The sequence below is a fragment of the Bos javanicus genome, chromosome 5 (assembly GCF_032452875.1).
Source record: "Bos javanicus breed banteng chromosome 5, ARS-OSU_banteng_1.0, whole genome shotgun sequence".
In the NCBI taxonomy this organism is placed as follows: Eukaryota; Metazoa; Chordata; class Mammalia; order Artiodactyla; family Bovidae; genus Bos; species Bos javanicus.
The window spans coordinates 108682396-108696058 of record NC_083872.1 but is presented as its reverse complement, the minus strand read 5'-3'; the positions used below and the strand labels follow the sequence as shown (position 1 = coordinate 108696058).

Sequence of the window (13663 nt, the reverse complement as noted above, 5' to 3'; positions counted from 1 at the left end):
CTCCCGCCCTGCATCACGAGACTGGCCCCCACCTGCCCCACACACCCCCTTGTCGCCCGGCTGCTCCCAGGACAGCATGTCCTTCCCAGCATCTGGAACCCTCTCCTCACCCACGGGGCACCTTCCCCTCCTTGAAAACTCAACCAGAACTCCCGTCCTGGTGCGCGTGTCCGGCTGGACCTTCTTCTCTGACCCATATCACAGAGGACAGCTGTCTGTGGGTGGGCGGGTCATCCCAGGTCTACAGTGGAAGGCCCTTCCAGAAGAGGGGTCTGCCTCCCCTGGCTGAGTGAGGAATGGGCAGGGATGGAAGAGCTCAGCCAGGTGTCAGGGTCCAGAGGCTCTGACAACCAGCCATTAGCTGTTTGTGAACCGGATGCGGGGTTACTCACTGCCCCAGAGTGGACAGGTGGATGACGAAGTCTCTGGGGTCCCTGAGCACCAGCTCCCCAGCTGCTACATAAAGGATGGGCCCCGTTGACCCACAGCCGCCCGACCCCCCAGGTCAGCACAGCCTGCCGCTGGGTTTCAAGGGCACGGTCGACAGGAGAGCGAGGGGGGTGATGGAGTTTCCGACTCCCAGGGCACGGCGGCTCTGGCGGGGCGGGGTTGTGCGTGTGCCGCACGGCTGTTTTGTTTTGCCGTCTGTGATGACAAAGCAACGCGGAGGTGACAGCCAGGACACAGAGCAAGGAGGAGCGTCTTGATAAGCTGTCTGCCGCCCGTGGCCTTATTGAGGCTCTTTGTCTGCCAGCCGTGTGAGCGAGCGGGTCTTAAAGAAAAACTGCTTTGCAGGAAGCAGGCAGAGGAGGGCATGAGGCGGCGTGGATCAGGGGGACAGGCAGGGCGGGGGCAGGAGGAAGGGGTCTGCTCGCCCCCCCTCCAACAGGTTGTGGCAGGTCCCCCTAGGGACCAAGGTCAGGCTCTGATGTAAGGACCTGCCAAGCACAGGCCTGGGATGTGGGGACAGCAGCCTGGGAGGATGGAGGCCTCACCTGCCTTCGGCCTCTCCATCTGCAAACCCAGGACCAAGGGGTGGTCTCACCTGCACAGAGCAGGCTTCCGGGGGGTTGCCAGGCAGGGGTGGCCAGCCTGGGGCCCACTGGAGCAAGGGATGAGGTGTGAGAGCTGCCCTGGAGTCTCCCTGGAGGAGGCTGGGCTCTTTGATGGGGTGGAAAAGCATGATTCAGTTTGTGAAGCAGGCATTGAACAAAAGGGTTTGAAATGATTCGAGCCCCAGGTAACGTGTGGTGGAGCACAGCGAGCGAGTTGTCCTTAAATCCTTGAAGATGCCCCCTTCCTGCCCACTTGTCTCCCCCCAGGCCCTGCACCCTGCCTGCCTCACTCCAAACCAACCCCTGCTCTCAGCATCTAACAGTTCTTCCCTAGGAAATTATTCTTCATGTCTCACCTGAATTCCCCGTCTCTTAGTGGATTTCCCTGGGTCCTCTAGGGCACCAGGCACAGCTAGATCTCCAGCATTCAGCACCTCCATCTCTAGGAAGGAGGGGTTCCGAGTGGAGGGAGGAGTTCTGCAAGGCCCCCACCCCAAGGTAAGGGGAGTCCTTGCAGAACTGGCTCACCAGTCAGGGGGCGGACTCTGCAGAATTCACAAGCATTTATTTTATTTAGCTCGAAAAGTATTTATTGAGAGCCTTGCTATGTGCTAAGTGTTATTCTCGGGGCTAGGGAATTCCAGCCCCCTGCTCACTGCTAGCCCCCATTCTAGGTGGGGCAAGACAGACCATGGACGAGGAAAGTAAATGTCATGCTTCCTAGAAAATAAAGAGTGATGAGATAGAGGGTGAACAGCCAGTCGAGGGGAGGACCTCATTATCCGGGAGGTCAGGACACTGCATCAGGAGATGCTGTTTGCGCTGAGATCCAGTTGTAAGATGGAGCACTTCATTAATTCTAGGGAAGTGCATTCCGAGGGTGGGGGTGCTGGTGGAGGGGAGCGGGTGGCTGGTGCAAAGGCCCTGGGTTGGGAACAGGCTTGTTCAAGGGAGTTAGGGATTCGGGCTGAAATCAGAGAGATCGGCAGGGCCTTGGATGCCAAACCACAGAGAAGTTTCTATTTTGTTCTGAGGGCAGCGGGAAGGCCTTGGAAGGTTCTGAGCAAGGGAGAGACACAACTTAACCTTCAGGAAGGTCACTCTCTAGGCTCCGTGGGGAAGGATCCGCTGGGGGGTCCGGGGCGTTAATCCAGGTGGGATGGGGGTAGTGGTGGGGTTGGAGAGAGTGGGGAGATTCATGAAGTTTGGGAACAAGGGGAGCAGCACTCTGGCGGGATGTGGGAAGATAGTGACCATTAGGTGGGCGATGTGGCCTCATGTGGGGAGGGTTCTCAAGGAGGCTCTGGTTTGGGGAGAAAGCCACAGTCGGGTTTTGACCATGTGAAGTCTGAAATGCCTACTGGTGACCGGGGTGGACCGACAGCAAACAGTGAGGTGTCCCAAGTCCTAGGACCAGGGCCTAGGGCCTGGAGGGGCTCGTGAACCCACTGTGAGATGGACCCTGGTTCCGGAGCACAGGCTTGGGGGCTTGCTCCTCTGTCTCCACCCGTGAGCCTCAAAGCCCTGTCTCATTAGGGAAACCTTAGCCCCGCCCTCTCGAGATGCCCTGGGTTAGAATCCCAGAATTTCTTCCAGTTTGGAAATGCCACAGCTCCAGGAGACCCGGCCCTGAGCCATGGAGTGGCAAGGCTGAGTCTGGCTCTAGAAAGAGTCTGAGAGCTTGGACCCAGAGGCCAAGGTCAGGGTTTCTTGAATCCCGAACCATTCACACTGCTCCCCTCTGGCCATTGTTAGAAGATGCCTCCTCTTTTGCCCAGCTTCTTCCTACACGTGAGAGAAGTCTGTCTAAAATGAAGGGCAGGGCGACTTCCCCAGTGGCCCAGTGGTTCAGACCACGCTGCCAGTAGAGGGGGTGTAGGCTCGCTCCTCAGTCAGGGAACTGAGATCCTGCATGCCCTGGGGCACAGCCAAAAGACTAAAAATGAATAAATAAAATGAGCATCAGGGGAGGTTGTAACAGGAAAAACGAGGGATATGGCTGAGGGGCCTCCTGCAGCCGTAGGGAGAAATGGGGGAGGGGAGCGTCCTATCTCCTTCCCACCCACTCCTTTCATACACACACACCCCCAGACCCGGCAGGAGCAAAGAAGCCCCCGATTGTGGTGGGAAATCTCCCTGTTGGGGTGACGTGGTCTCGTGAACATGGCAGAATGCTGGGGACCCCGTTTCACAGAGGAAGGAGCCGCAGACCTCGAGGGGGCTTACCCAGGTCCATCAGCGCCCTCCCAACAGGGGCTCACGTCAGGCCCAGAGGAGAGAGTGGCCAGGGGCCTTAGAGACCCCGGGCGGAAGGTCTTCTTCGTGTTTAGGGGCCGGTGACTTGGGCGTGGATCCCCCCTTCCCCCCCGAGCTGTCTACCATGTGGACTCAAGCTCGGGACTTTAGCTGTCTGACACCCAGGACATTGTCTCTTATCTTCATCCCTGATGGTAGGAAGCAGCCTCATTTCCTTATGCTTTCTCTTTCTCTACAACTTGCCTGTCTTCCTATTCTCTGGGCCCAGATTTCTCCTAGCCTCTGGGCACCACCTCGCATTCTCCCAGCCTGTCTGGGGACCAGAGAGGCATGGTGGCTCTTGTGAGCAGCAGCATCAAGCCGGGTTTTCCGGGGCTGGGAGCCTCCTGCAGGCCTGTTCACTGGGTCCTGCTTTGTAAGGAGGAGCCTCTTAGCCTCTTACACGGGGGCCTGAGCGGGCCGGTGGAGCGGGAGGGGTGTCGCTCCCACAGGGCCCTGGACTCCAACCTGGGTCTCAGCGGGAAAGTGGGACCACCTCCCCGGGCTCCCACCTTGAGCTCCCAGCTCCTTGACCTCATCATCACATCTTGGGGTGTTTTCTGGTGTTGTCGGCTCTGGAGAGACCAAGCCACACGCGCCCCCGGCCCAGGCTGCCAGGTGCCCCCAGCCCTCTGTGGATGCACCTCCTCCCTTGGACTGGGATCCAACACCTCTCTCACCATCTCTTCGCTGCACCCCCGCCCCACTCCTCGGCAGCCGTGGGCGTCCAGATGAGAATGGAATTCCTGCAGCGCAGCTTCTGGGCTGCCACCCGGCAGGTGGGTGTAGGGGTGTGGGCGGGCCACTCAGGGTGAGGACCCCAACCTGTGCACCTGAAGTGCTGCTACCGAGGTCCTGCCCGCATCTCAGCCCCGGACCCCCCATGCACATACACAGGGCACACACGACAGGAACACACCATACACATGTCACACCACACAAGTCCCCCGTGTGCACACACCACACTCACCACATAGGCATGTGACCCCTGCATGCACACCACAGGTGTCCTTTGGGCTCCATTCCCCAGACACCACACACATACATACCATGCACAAACACATCACACACATCACACACACACCACACACATCACATCACACACACATCACACATCACATCACACACACGTCACACATCACATCACACACACGTCACACATCACACACCACACACACATCACACCACACATACCATGCACAAACACATCACACACATCACACACACCACACACATCACACACACATCACACACATACATACCATGCACAAACATCACACACATCACACACACACCACACACATCACACACACATCACACACATACATACCATGCACAAACATCACACACACACCACACACATCACATCACACACACGTCACACATCACATCACATACACGTCACATATCACACACCACACACATCACACACACATCACACACACATACCATGCACAAACACATTACACAGATATCACACACATCACAAACCACACACATCGCATCACACATATCACACACACACATCACACACACACACCACACATACCACACGCCTCACACACACATCACACACACACCACACACACACATACCATGCACAAACACATCACACAGACATCACACACATCACACACCACACACATCACACACACACATCACACACCACACACATCACATCACACATCACACACACACCACACACGTCACACCACACACACCACACACATCACACATACACCACACACATACATACCATGCACAAATACATCACACACATCACACACCACACACATCACACACCATACACATCACACACACATCACACACACCACACACACACATACATACCATGCACAAACACATCACACACCACACATCACATCACACACGTCACACACACATAACACACACGTCACACACACATAACACACACGTCACACATCACACACATCACGCATCACACACATAACACACACACATCACACATCACATCATACACATGTCACACATCACACATCACACACACATCACACACATAACACACACACATCACACATCACATTACACACACGTCACACACACATCACATACACTGCACCACACACATCACACACTCACACGCACAGACATGGATACACAACTCAAAGCTCTGCCCTTCCCTCCAGTGTGGTGCCGCGGAGGGGCCGTGCCCAGAGAGCTGCCAGGACAGTGTGAGTGCCTCCCCAGTGGGAAGAGGGGAGGGACAGCCTCCACCCGTGTCCCCCTGATGGGCCAGCCCCTCCTTCCCCAGCCTGGGCTCCATGCGGAGGCCTCCCCACATGGTCCAGCGGGCAGGCAGCAAGACCAGGGGTCAGTGTTAGGGCCTGGCCTTGACCTCCTTCTGGGCTTCTCCCCAGGACCTGGACTGCTTCGTCGTCGACAACAATGGGTTCATCCTGATCTCTGAGAGGCCCCAGGAGGTAAGGCGCTCGGAAGCGGAACTGGAGGGGTGGGGGCGTTCACATCGCCCAGTGACCTCTACTGTCAAAAAGGCTGGAAGCAATAATCCTTGCCCAGAGACAATCAGTAGACAGTCTGAAACCACAGCTGGCACTGAGAGACCCCAGGATCCAGCCTTTTCACCTCAGATGTCCTCTGTTTTGTCTCCCCTGCTCTATTGGTGGGGGGTTCCCCGAGGCCCCCAGGTTTTGTCTGCAGCCTTGCCCCGGGGGCCCACCCCAGTGTCCTGAGCCCCTTCCTGCCCCCCACCACCTACTCCTGTCTGCCTCCCCCTCCACCCACCTTAGTTCATTCAGACATCCGGAGCAGAGCCCACAGATGGGGCAGCTCACGAACCACAAAGATGCTCTTTTCACAGTTGTAGGAGCTAGAGCCTGAGGGGGCCCCCCTGGGTAGCAGGGTTCTCAGTGTGTCCCAGCAGCAAGGGGCAGGGAGCCCCCTGGGGTCTCTTCTGAGAACACCAACCCCATCAGGTGGGCCTGTTGCCCTGGAGGCACCTTTTTGCATGTGAGTTCGAGGCACATGCTCAGACCTCAGCGCCCACCCTCCCAGCCTCCGTGGGGCCAGGATCTGGATGCTCTCTCCCCTCCTCTGGACCTCCCGGGTGGGAAAGTCCATCCTCACCAGCCAGCCTGGCCTGGAGGTGCCCCATCACACCGGCTGGCCACACACCCAGGACCCCCTTAGACCCAGAAGGGCCGAGGAGAAAGTATAACCTCCCCACACATACTTACTAAGCCCCAGGAGGGGAAGCCCAGATGCAGGTGAAATCGGGAGCTCGGAGCGACCCCCTGTCCCTCCCTCTCCCCCTCTTCTTGCCCTCTCAGGTGGGCCGATTCCTGGGGGAGGTAGACGGTGCGCTCGTGACCCAGCTGCTCAGCATGGGGGTGTTCAGCCAGTAAGTGGGGCAGGCACCCCCCTCCCCGAACACATAGAGAGGAGGCGGGGTCAGATGCTAAACAGATCAGATGCATCTTGGATCCCAACCTCAGAACAGCACAGGGACCCCCAGGGCTGCAGAGCAACCTCCTTAGGCCCGAGGCCTGCGGGGTGGGAAGGGCTGGGGTCCGCCTGAGAGGGAGAGCTAGGTCTGCTGTCCCTTGTCTTTGAGCAGCCCGAGCCCAGAAATGTAATTTTCTGACCTGCGGACAAAAACCCTGCTGCAAAGTCTCCTGGGGCAGGGTGGGGGTGGAATACGGGTGGGGTCTGGACTCACCCTGTCCCATTTCTGGCTTCAGAGTGACCATGTACGACTACCAGGCCATGTGCAGACCCCCGACCCACCACCACAGCGCCTCCCAGCCCCTGGTCAGCGTGAGTGTCCCCCCGGGGCTTCCCTCCACCAGATGGTGGCCTGTCCCTTTCTCTCCAGGAACCAGGGCCCACCTTGGCCCTCTCCCACTGCCCCTGCCACCCACAGTCTGCTCCCTCCCAGATCTTATCTGACGGGGCAGGAGGGGTCAGGGCAACTGCTCCAGCAGAGGGACAGCTGCAGCCCCCTTCTTGCCTGGTTCCCACCTTCACCCCGACACGGTCCACAACCCATCAGGGATCCCATAGACGCCACCCAGGGTGATGACTGGCGTTATCCCATCATCCGCTCTACAGCAGGAATTTCCCAGAACAGCTTTCTGTTGATCCCATTGCTGGGATGGGGTCGGGGGAGCCCGGGGCTCACGGTGTGTCCCCTCTCCCCCCAGCCCATCTCTGCCATCCTGTCGGCTACCAGGTGGCTGATGAACGAGCTCCTGCTGTGAGTGAGGGGCTGGGGACTTCACGCAGGGGTGGGCTATGAGGGGGCCCCTTGAAGGGAGCTGCTTGAGGTCCCCACAACCCCAGAGGAGGAGGCTGAGGTCCGGGGTGGAACCAGCCAGGCACATACAATGCCCCCTCCTACATGCAGCTGCCAGGGGAGGGCCTCTGCACCCCAGGAGCCTCCAGACAAGGGTTCCCTGCAGGGAGGGGCAGACAGCCCGGGGACCAGTGAGGAGGGCAATCAGGTCTCTGACCGCTTCTATCCAACAGGCTCCTGCTGGAGTGGAGGGCCTGGGGCTCCTGGCGTGGGGACCACAGGGCTGAGGGTGAGTGCTCGGTTGCGGGAGCCCAGAGCCCAGAGCCCAGCATCATTCCAGCCGCCACTTGTGGGGAGGGGACTGCAGAGGGCCCACCGCTCATGTCCATCCTGTCGGCCTCTCAATCACCTTCCCTCACCTCTGTGTGACATCATACCATCTCGGGACACCACGGACCTGTGTGACATCATCCATGTTCTATCATCCATCCCATGTGACATCATCCATCCCGTGTGACGTCATCCATCATATATGACATCATCCATGTGACATCATCCATCCCATGTGATGTTGACCATTCCCATGTGACATCATCCTTTCCATGTGACATCATGCCCACACCATGTGACACCACCATCATCACCATCATCACCACCCCGTGCTGGGCCACACGTCCTGGACAGCCAAGACCGTCTTCCATCATTGTAAGTAGAGCGACCGAGGAGCCCCAGTGCTGGGCTGGGAGGGTCCCAGGAACCTCTCTCCTTCCAGGACTCCTCAACAATGAAGGCCCCTCCCAACTTAGAGCCTTGCTCCTTAGGGAAGGGTGCGTAGCCCAGACCTCATCCCACACAATCACAGCCCTGCCCCAGGGAAAACGGAACCCTCCAGCCCTCTCCTGGGCAATAGCCCTGATGACGCCAGAAGGCAGTGTCCTGTGGTCCAGAGGCCAAGGCCCCACACAGGGAACAGCTATCTGCTCACCCAGGAGTGGACATGGGTCCTCCAGGGCAACTGCCAGGCCTCTGAGTTTGCCGAGTCCTTTCTGAGCCCGCTTGAGTGACCACACAGGCCCCACTGAGGAGTCCAGGAAGTCTGGGCACTGGGCCCCCCGCCCACTTCTAAGTGACCATGGGGTCAGTTGCGGGGGGAGGCCCACGGCTTGTCCGGGAGCTGTGTCTGCAGAGCACCCACTGGACCGTCCATAGGAAGCAGGGCTGTCGTCTCCCAGGCCCCCCACACCCTGACCTCCTCCAAGGCCCTGGACATCACCGCTGACGGTGAGGAGAGAGCCAGGCGTACCCAGGGTCACCCAGGGCGTCACTCACACTCAGCTGCTCCCTCTCCCCCGCCCCCAAGTCCTGATGGCTTGCCATCTGCCAGTGGACGGAGCGTCTTCCTCCCGGCGCAGTGACCACACTGCCCAGGCTGTCGAGGCCCACCCCACGGGGGTGACCGAGGCCCCGCGTCCATACCCTTCCGTGTCCCCGCAGCCCACAAGCACAAGAAGCAGGACCTGCTGCAGCCCTGTGACACCGCCTACCCCGTGTTCGTCCACCAGACGGCCGTGCGGGAGGCCAACGGCACTATGGAGTGCCGCGCCTGCCAGAAGTGAGCGGGGAGGGGAGGGAACCAGGTGGGGTCCCCGCGGCAAGGCCTCTGTGCCTCGGTGGAGGGACACAGGCCTCGGCCCAGAGCATGGCAGCCAGGTGGGGACAGGGCTAGCAGAGTGTCCATGTTGGCAGACAGGAGAGATGGCCCTGAGGCCAGGCAGACTTGGGGAAGGAGGGCCAGCTCTTGCTTAGACGTCTGTCCACGCAGAGGACCAGGAGGCTGGAGGACGTTTCAGGAGTGGCTGGGGCACCTGATACCTCTGCCTGAGCTCCCACGGGGAGGCCAGGCTCTGGCCCAGGGAGGCCGGGAGGCCTGACTCAAAGTTCCGTGCTGCTCACTCCCACCCCGACCTTGGGCCACCGCCCACCCACGGGATGTTCCATCCTGACCCGGAGGAGATGGCCTCCCCTAGGCTGTCCACTTGCCAGCATGCCACTCCCCAGGGGCTTCCGGGATGTCCCTGAGATTCAGGGCACAAGCAAACTGCCTTCTCGTGGGACGCCTGGGACCCTGGCCTCAGACACAGCCAGCCCATCTTGTGCAGGCAGGAAGTCATTGTAGGACTCACACATCCGGTTTCACGGGAATGTAGTTATTTGTACACTTATCTCGGAGGCTGGCAGGGTGGACACAGCGAACAGTGTGGGTAAAGCCAAGGCCTCAGAGTAAACAGACTTGCCTGAAGAGGAACTGGTGACCTTGGGTGCAACACTTTACCCAGAGGAGTCAGCTTTCCCATCTGCAAAACAGGGATAATACCAACTTCGTATGGTATGAAGAAGGTTGAATATGTACATGTGAGTCTGTTGTGCACGTGTGTATGAGCACGTGGATGTGCTGTGTGTGTGTGCACGTGCACATATGAAGTCCTCTACCCCGTAGGAAATGCCTACAGGCAGTGTCTGTGGCCAAAGCACTGGCTGAGCCAGTGACCACAACTGGCTTGCACCCACCAGGCTCCCAATCAGGCAGCATGCGGGCCTGGGGCGCCACCTTGTGGCCAAGCCTGAGCACTGTAACCTCGCTGGGGGCCGGCCTCTCCACACCAGCCTTTACTTGATAGTCTTGACTTAGGCCTGTGTTCCCCGCGGACGTCAATAACGACTCCCATCCCCCTAGATGTCTGGGCTTCCTTCCCTCCAATCCGCTAGGAAAGGAGCAGGGCAGCTGTAAAGGCTTGTGGGAGATGCAAACCAGGTTGCCCCCCACCAGGGGGCTAACCTGGGCCCCCAAGCCCTTGCGCCATCTCCAGAAGAGCCTCCCTGAAGCCCAGCATCCGGCTGCTCGGAGCCTCCACGGGCCAACCTCTCTCGTGTCCTCAGGGCATTTGTGATGCAGCAGGTCCCCAGCAGCAACCTCCTGCTCCTGGTGACAGACCGCACCTGTGACTGCAGCATCTTCCCGCCAGTGCTGCGGGAGGCGGAGGAGGTCAAATATATCCTCTGGGGCTCCAGCCTGTGTGGGGCGGGGGAGGGTGGAGGGCAGGTCATCACCGAGGGGCTCAGATCTAGAGAGGTGGGGCCAGCCACCCTCACCACCAAGACCCTGCCCTTCCCACGGCTCCGAGGGCTGACCTCTGACCCCAGAAGGCAGTGAGGCAGCCAGTCCCACCAGAGGTTCCAGAACTGAGTCCCCAGAGGCTCCTGGGTGGCTCAGACAGTAAAGAACCCACCTGCAATGCGGGAGACCTGAGTTCGATCCCTGGGTCAGGAAGATCCCCTGGAGAAGGGAATGGCTACCCACTCCAGTATTCTTGGGCTTCCCTGGTGGCTCAGACAGTAAAGAATCTGCCTGCAGTGCGGAAGACCTAAGTTCGATCCCTGGGTTGAGAAGATCCCCTGGAGAAGGGAAAGGCAACCCACTCCAGTACTCTTGACTGGAGAATCCCATGGACAGAGGAGCCTGGCGGGCTGCAGTCCTTGGGGTCACAGAGTCGAACACGACTGAGCGACTGTCACACACACAGGCTCCAGCGTCATCTCTGCCTCAGCTGTGTTCACCTTAACAGTGACCTCTGCACATAACGCCTCTGTCAAGTGCGACAGGATGCGTTCCCAGAGGCTCCGCCGGCGCCCGGACGCCTGCCATGCCTTCCATCCAGAGGTGGGGGATGGGGGGGGGGTCTTCATCCCCAAACCTCAGCCCAAGCCTGTACCCTTCAGACATGAGAGCACTCTACACCCAGTGTGCAGCTGTGAGGGCACTTCTGGAACCCCCATCCATGTCCATTCATGCAGGGAGGGACCCAGCAGTGTTTTTATGATGAGACCTGGTCTCCCAGGGGCCAGGCCCTTGGCAAACTTAAACACAGCTTCTCCACATCGCCCCCATCGCACTTGGATCCACAGGGTCCGGGCAGGTAGGAGGAAACCGTTAGGCACATAATACTGTGGTGACCAGCCCTGAACACCGTAGTTGGGCTTCTTGTATTCAAGTTGTCCTTGCTAGACACGCTGAATCCACAGCCAGGATGCTCCCAGAGTTCCGGGCTTCTCTGCAGTCACTCTAAGAGGATAACTCCACAGCCCTTCCACCTTCCTTCTCCTAGAAGCAGGAGGTGGGGGGCCAGGGCTCCCTCCACTTGCTGGAACTCCCCTCTCCCTCAGCCCTCAGTCCCTCTTAGTCCCAGAACCTCCCTCCTGACTCCCAGTCTCCTGGTCGCCTCTGCCTGGACTGGTACCTCACCGGGAGTGCTCTGGGTCCGCAGGAGAATGCCCAGGACTGCGGAGGCGCCTCAGACACCTCGGCCTCACTCGCCCTGCTCCTGCTGCCTCTGTGGGCCTGGGTGCTGCCACCCCAGCTGCTGCGGTGACCCCGCCCCATCAGGCCTGCTTTGACACTGGGAAGTCAGCAGTCCACCGTGCTGTCTGGCACTCTAGAGCTGGGTTCTTGCCCAGGGCCGTGCTCGTCCATCGTGGACCTCCTAAGATTGCTGGTGGAGTCAGAAACCCGTCCTGAAGACCTTCTGGGGTGCCGGGTACCCTCTACCCCATGTCTCAGTGGGCAGTCTTCCCCACCTCCTCTTGGGGAGTCCAGCATGAGCTCAACCTGGACCAAGACCAGAGAGCTTTAGTTCCATCTATTCCCCCAGATATCCAGACCCAGCTAGAGACAGGGCAGCTCTTTCTAATGAGCCTGGTTGGTCTTCAGTAGAATCCAAGGACTTAAATGTCCTGAGGAGGAGGAGAGGAATGAGGCTGAGGGCAGAGAGGGGAGGAGGGCAGGAACGCTTCCCACTAGAGATGTAGCTGCCCCAGGGTGAGGTATACAGCAGGGCAGCTCAGTCTCACAGTTGAAGCTCAAAAAAGGTGTGTGTGTATGTGTGCGTGTGTGTGCATGTGCGCGTGCATGAGAGAGAGAGAAGGCAGGTCCTTTACATGAACATGGCTGCGTGTGATGCCCACAAACTATTGCTATTAAAAAAGTTTATAAATGTCTTTGCAAAGCCCTGACTTACCATTTGCCTCTTTCTAAGAACCTAGTAGGTTAGCGATACAGCTGCTCCACTGGAGAAGGATGTGAGTCCAGGGCAGGGGGCAGGACCAGTTGCAGCCAGAGGGGTCCTAGCAAAAGACTGGTCTTCAGGGAGGCGTAGTCAGGGGGGTCCTGAAGGCTCCAGACCCCCCGGAGGCCCAAGGACCCATGGTGGTCTTTTTCTGGCTGATGATCTACAAGAGAGACCACCTGACTCTGGCCTTGGAGCTGGAGCTTTGGGGAGCATTCCCATTTGCAAATTGGAGTCCAGTGGGGGAGATGGATGCATCTGGGCACGCCCCCCACCCAGGGGTCTCGGGGCCGCGGCTTCCTCCCACGCAGACCTGGCTCCCCAGGGACTGCGGTCCCCATGGTGGGAGTGACACTGAAGGCAGAACCACGCAGAAACCCTGGGGTGGCCTCCACGGGGTGGCCTCCACTCTCTACGCTCAGCCGGCCTCCCCGGAAGAGGTGACCGCGATGTGCAAGGCGTGCACGTGGTGTCCGTGTCCTGAAACTGAAACCTCGTGGCCTGCGGTTGGCACCCACAGCGTGTCACCGGCTCTCCTCTGAAGCACCTGCTTTCCTGGTGGAGGGGAGGGAGAAAGGACGTTGGAACAACAGGCAAGGTCACAGGTGCCCGCCGGGTGCAGGTGGGCGAGGAGGCAGCAGGGGGCCCACCTCCCACCCCCTCAGCTCAACTCCCCACCTTCACGTCACAGAGCCCTCCAGGCGACAGCCCCTCCCTCGCTGTGCCCTTCTGGGGCATCGGAGCATGTCCAGACCTTGACCTCTAACCTCTCTCCAGGACAGTATCCTGTTCCCCCTCCCCACAACCAGGAAGAGTCTTTTCAGGCAATTTATTGACGCTCTTGGCCACACAATTTAAAAACCATGCTTACGAAGTACTGGGGCCGCTCCCAGCCTCAG

At 59.1% G+C, this 13663-nt stretch overlaps 2 protein-coding genes across 3 annotated transcripts in view; one reads left to right on the top strand and one right to left on the bottom strand.

Moving 5' to 3' along the window:
- CACNA2D4 (calcium voltage-gated channel auxiliary subunit alpha2delta 4) overlaps positions 1-12220 on the top strand; it is a 66184-nt gene extending 53964 nt beyond the window's left edge. The window contains exons 29-40 of the mRNA XM_061419091.1: positions 4068-4129; positions 5519-5563; positions 5750-5812; positions 6680-6750; positions 7091-7166; positions 7553-7605; positions 7878-7933; positions 8329-8349; positions 9139-9256; positions 10582-10694; positions 11280-11362; positions 11967-12220. Coding sequence (XP_061275075.1) covers positions 4068-4129; positions 5519-5563; positions 5750-5812; positions 6680-6750; positions 7091-7166; positions 7553-7605; positions 7878-7933; positions 8329-8349; positions 9139-9256; positions 10582-10694; positions 11280-11362; positions 11967-12071 — 866 coding nt within the window. The 3' untranslated portion in view covers positions 12072-12220. The remainder of the gene's footprint in view (positions 1-4067; positions 4130-5518; positions 5564-5749; positions 5813-6679; positions 6751-7090; positions 7167-7552; positions 7606-7877; positions 7934-8328; positions 8350-9138; positions 9257-10581; positions 10695-11279; positions 11363-11966) is intronic.
- A 502-nt stretch (positions 12221-12722) lies between these two features.
- ADIPOR2 (adiponectin receptor 2) overlaps positions 12723-13663 on the bottom strand; it is a 51388-nt gene continuing 50447 nt past the window's right edge. Inside the window, exons 7-8 of one of the 2 annotated variants that reach the window (XM_061418368.1) lie at positions 13078-13319; positions 12723-12822 (exon numbers count right to left, since the gene is read on the bottom strand). In XM_061418368.1, coding sequence (XP_061274352.1) covers positions 12738-12822; positions 13078-13319 — 327 coding nt within the window. In that variant the 3' untranslated portion in view covers positions 12723-12737. The other variant, XM_061418369.1, reaches the window with a different exon arrangement.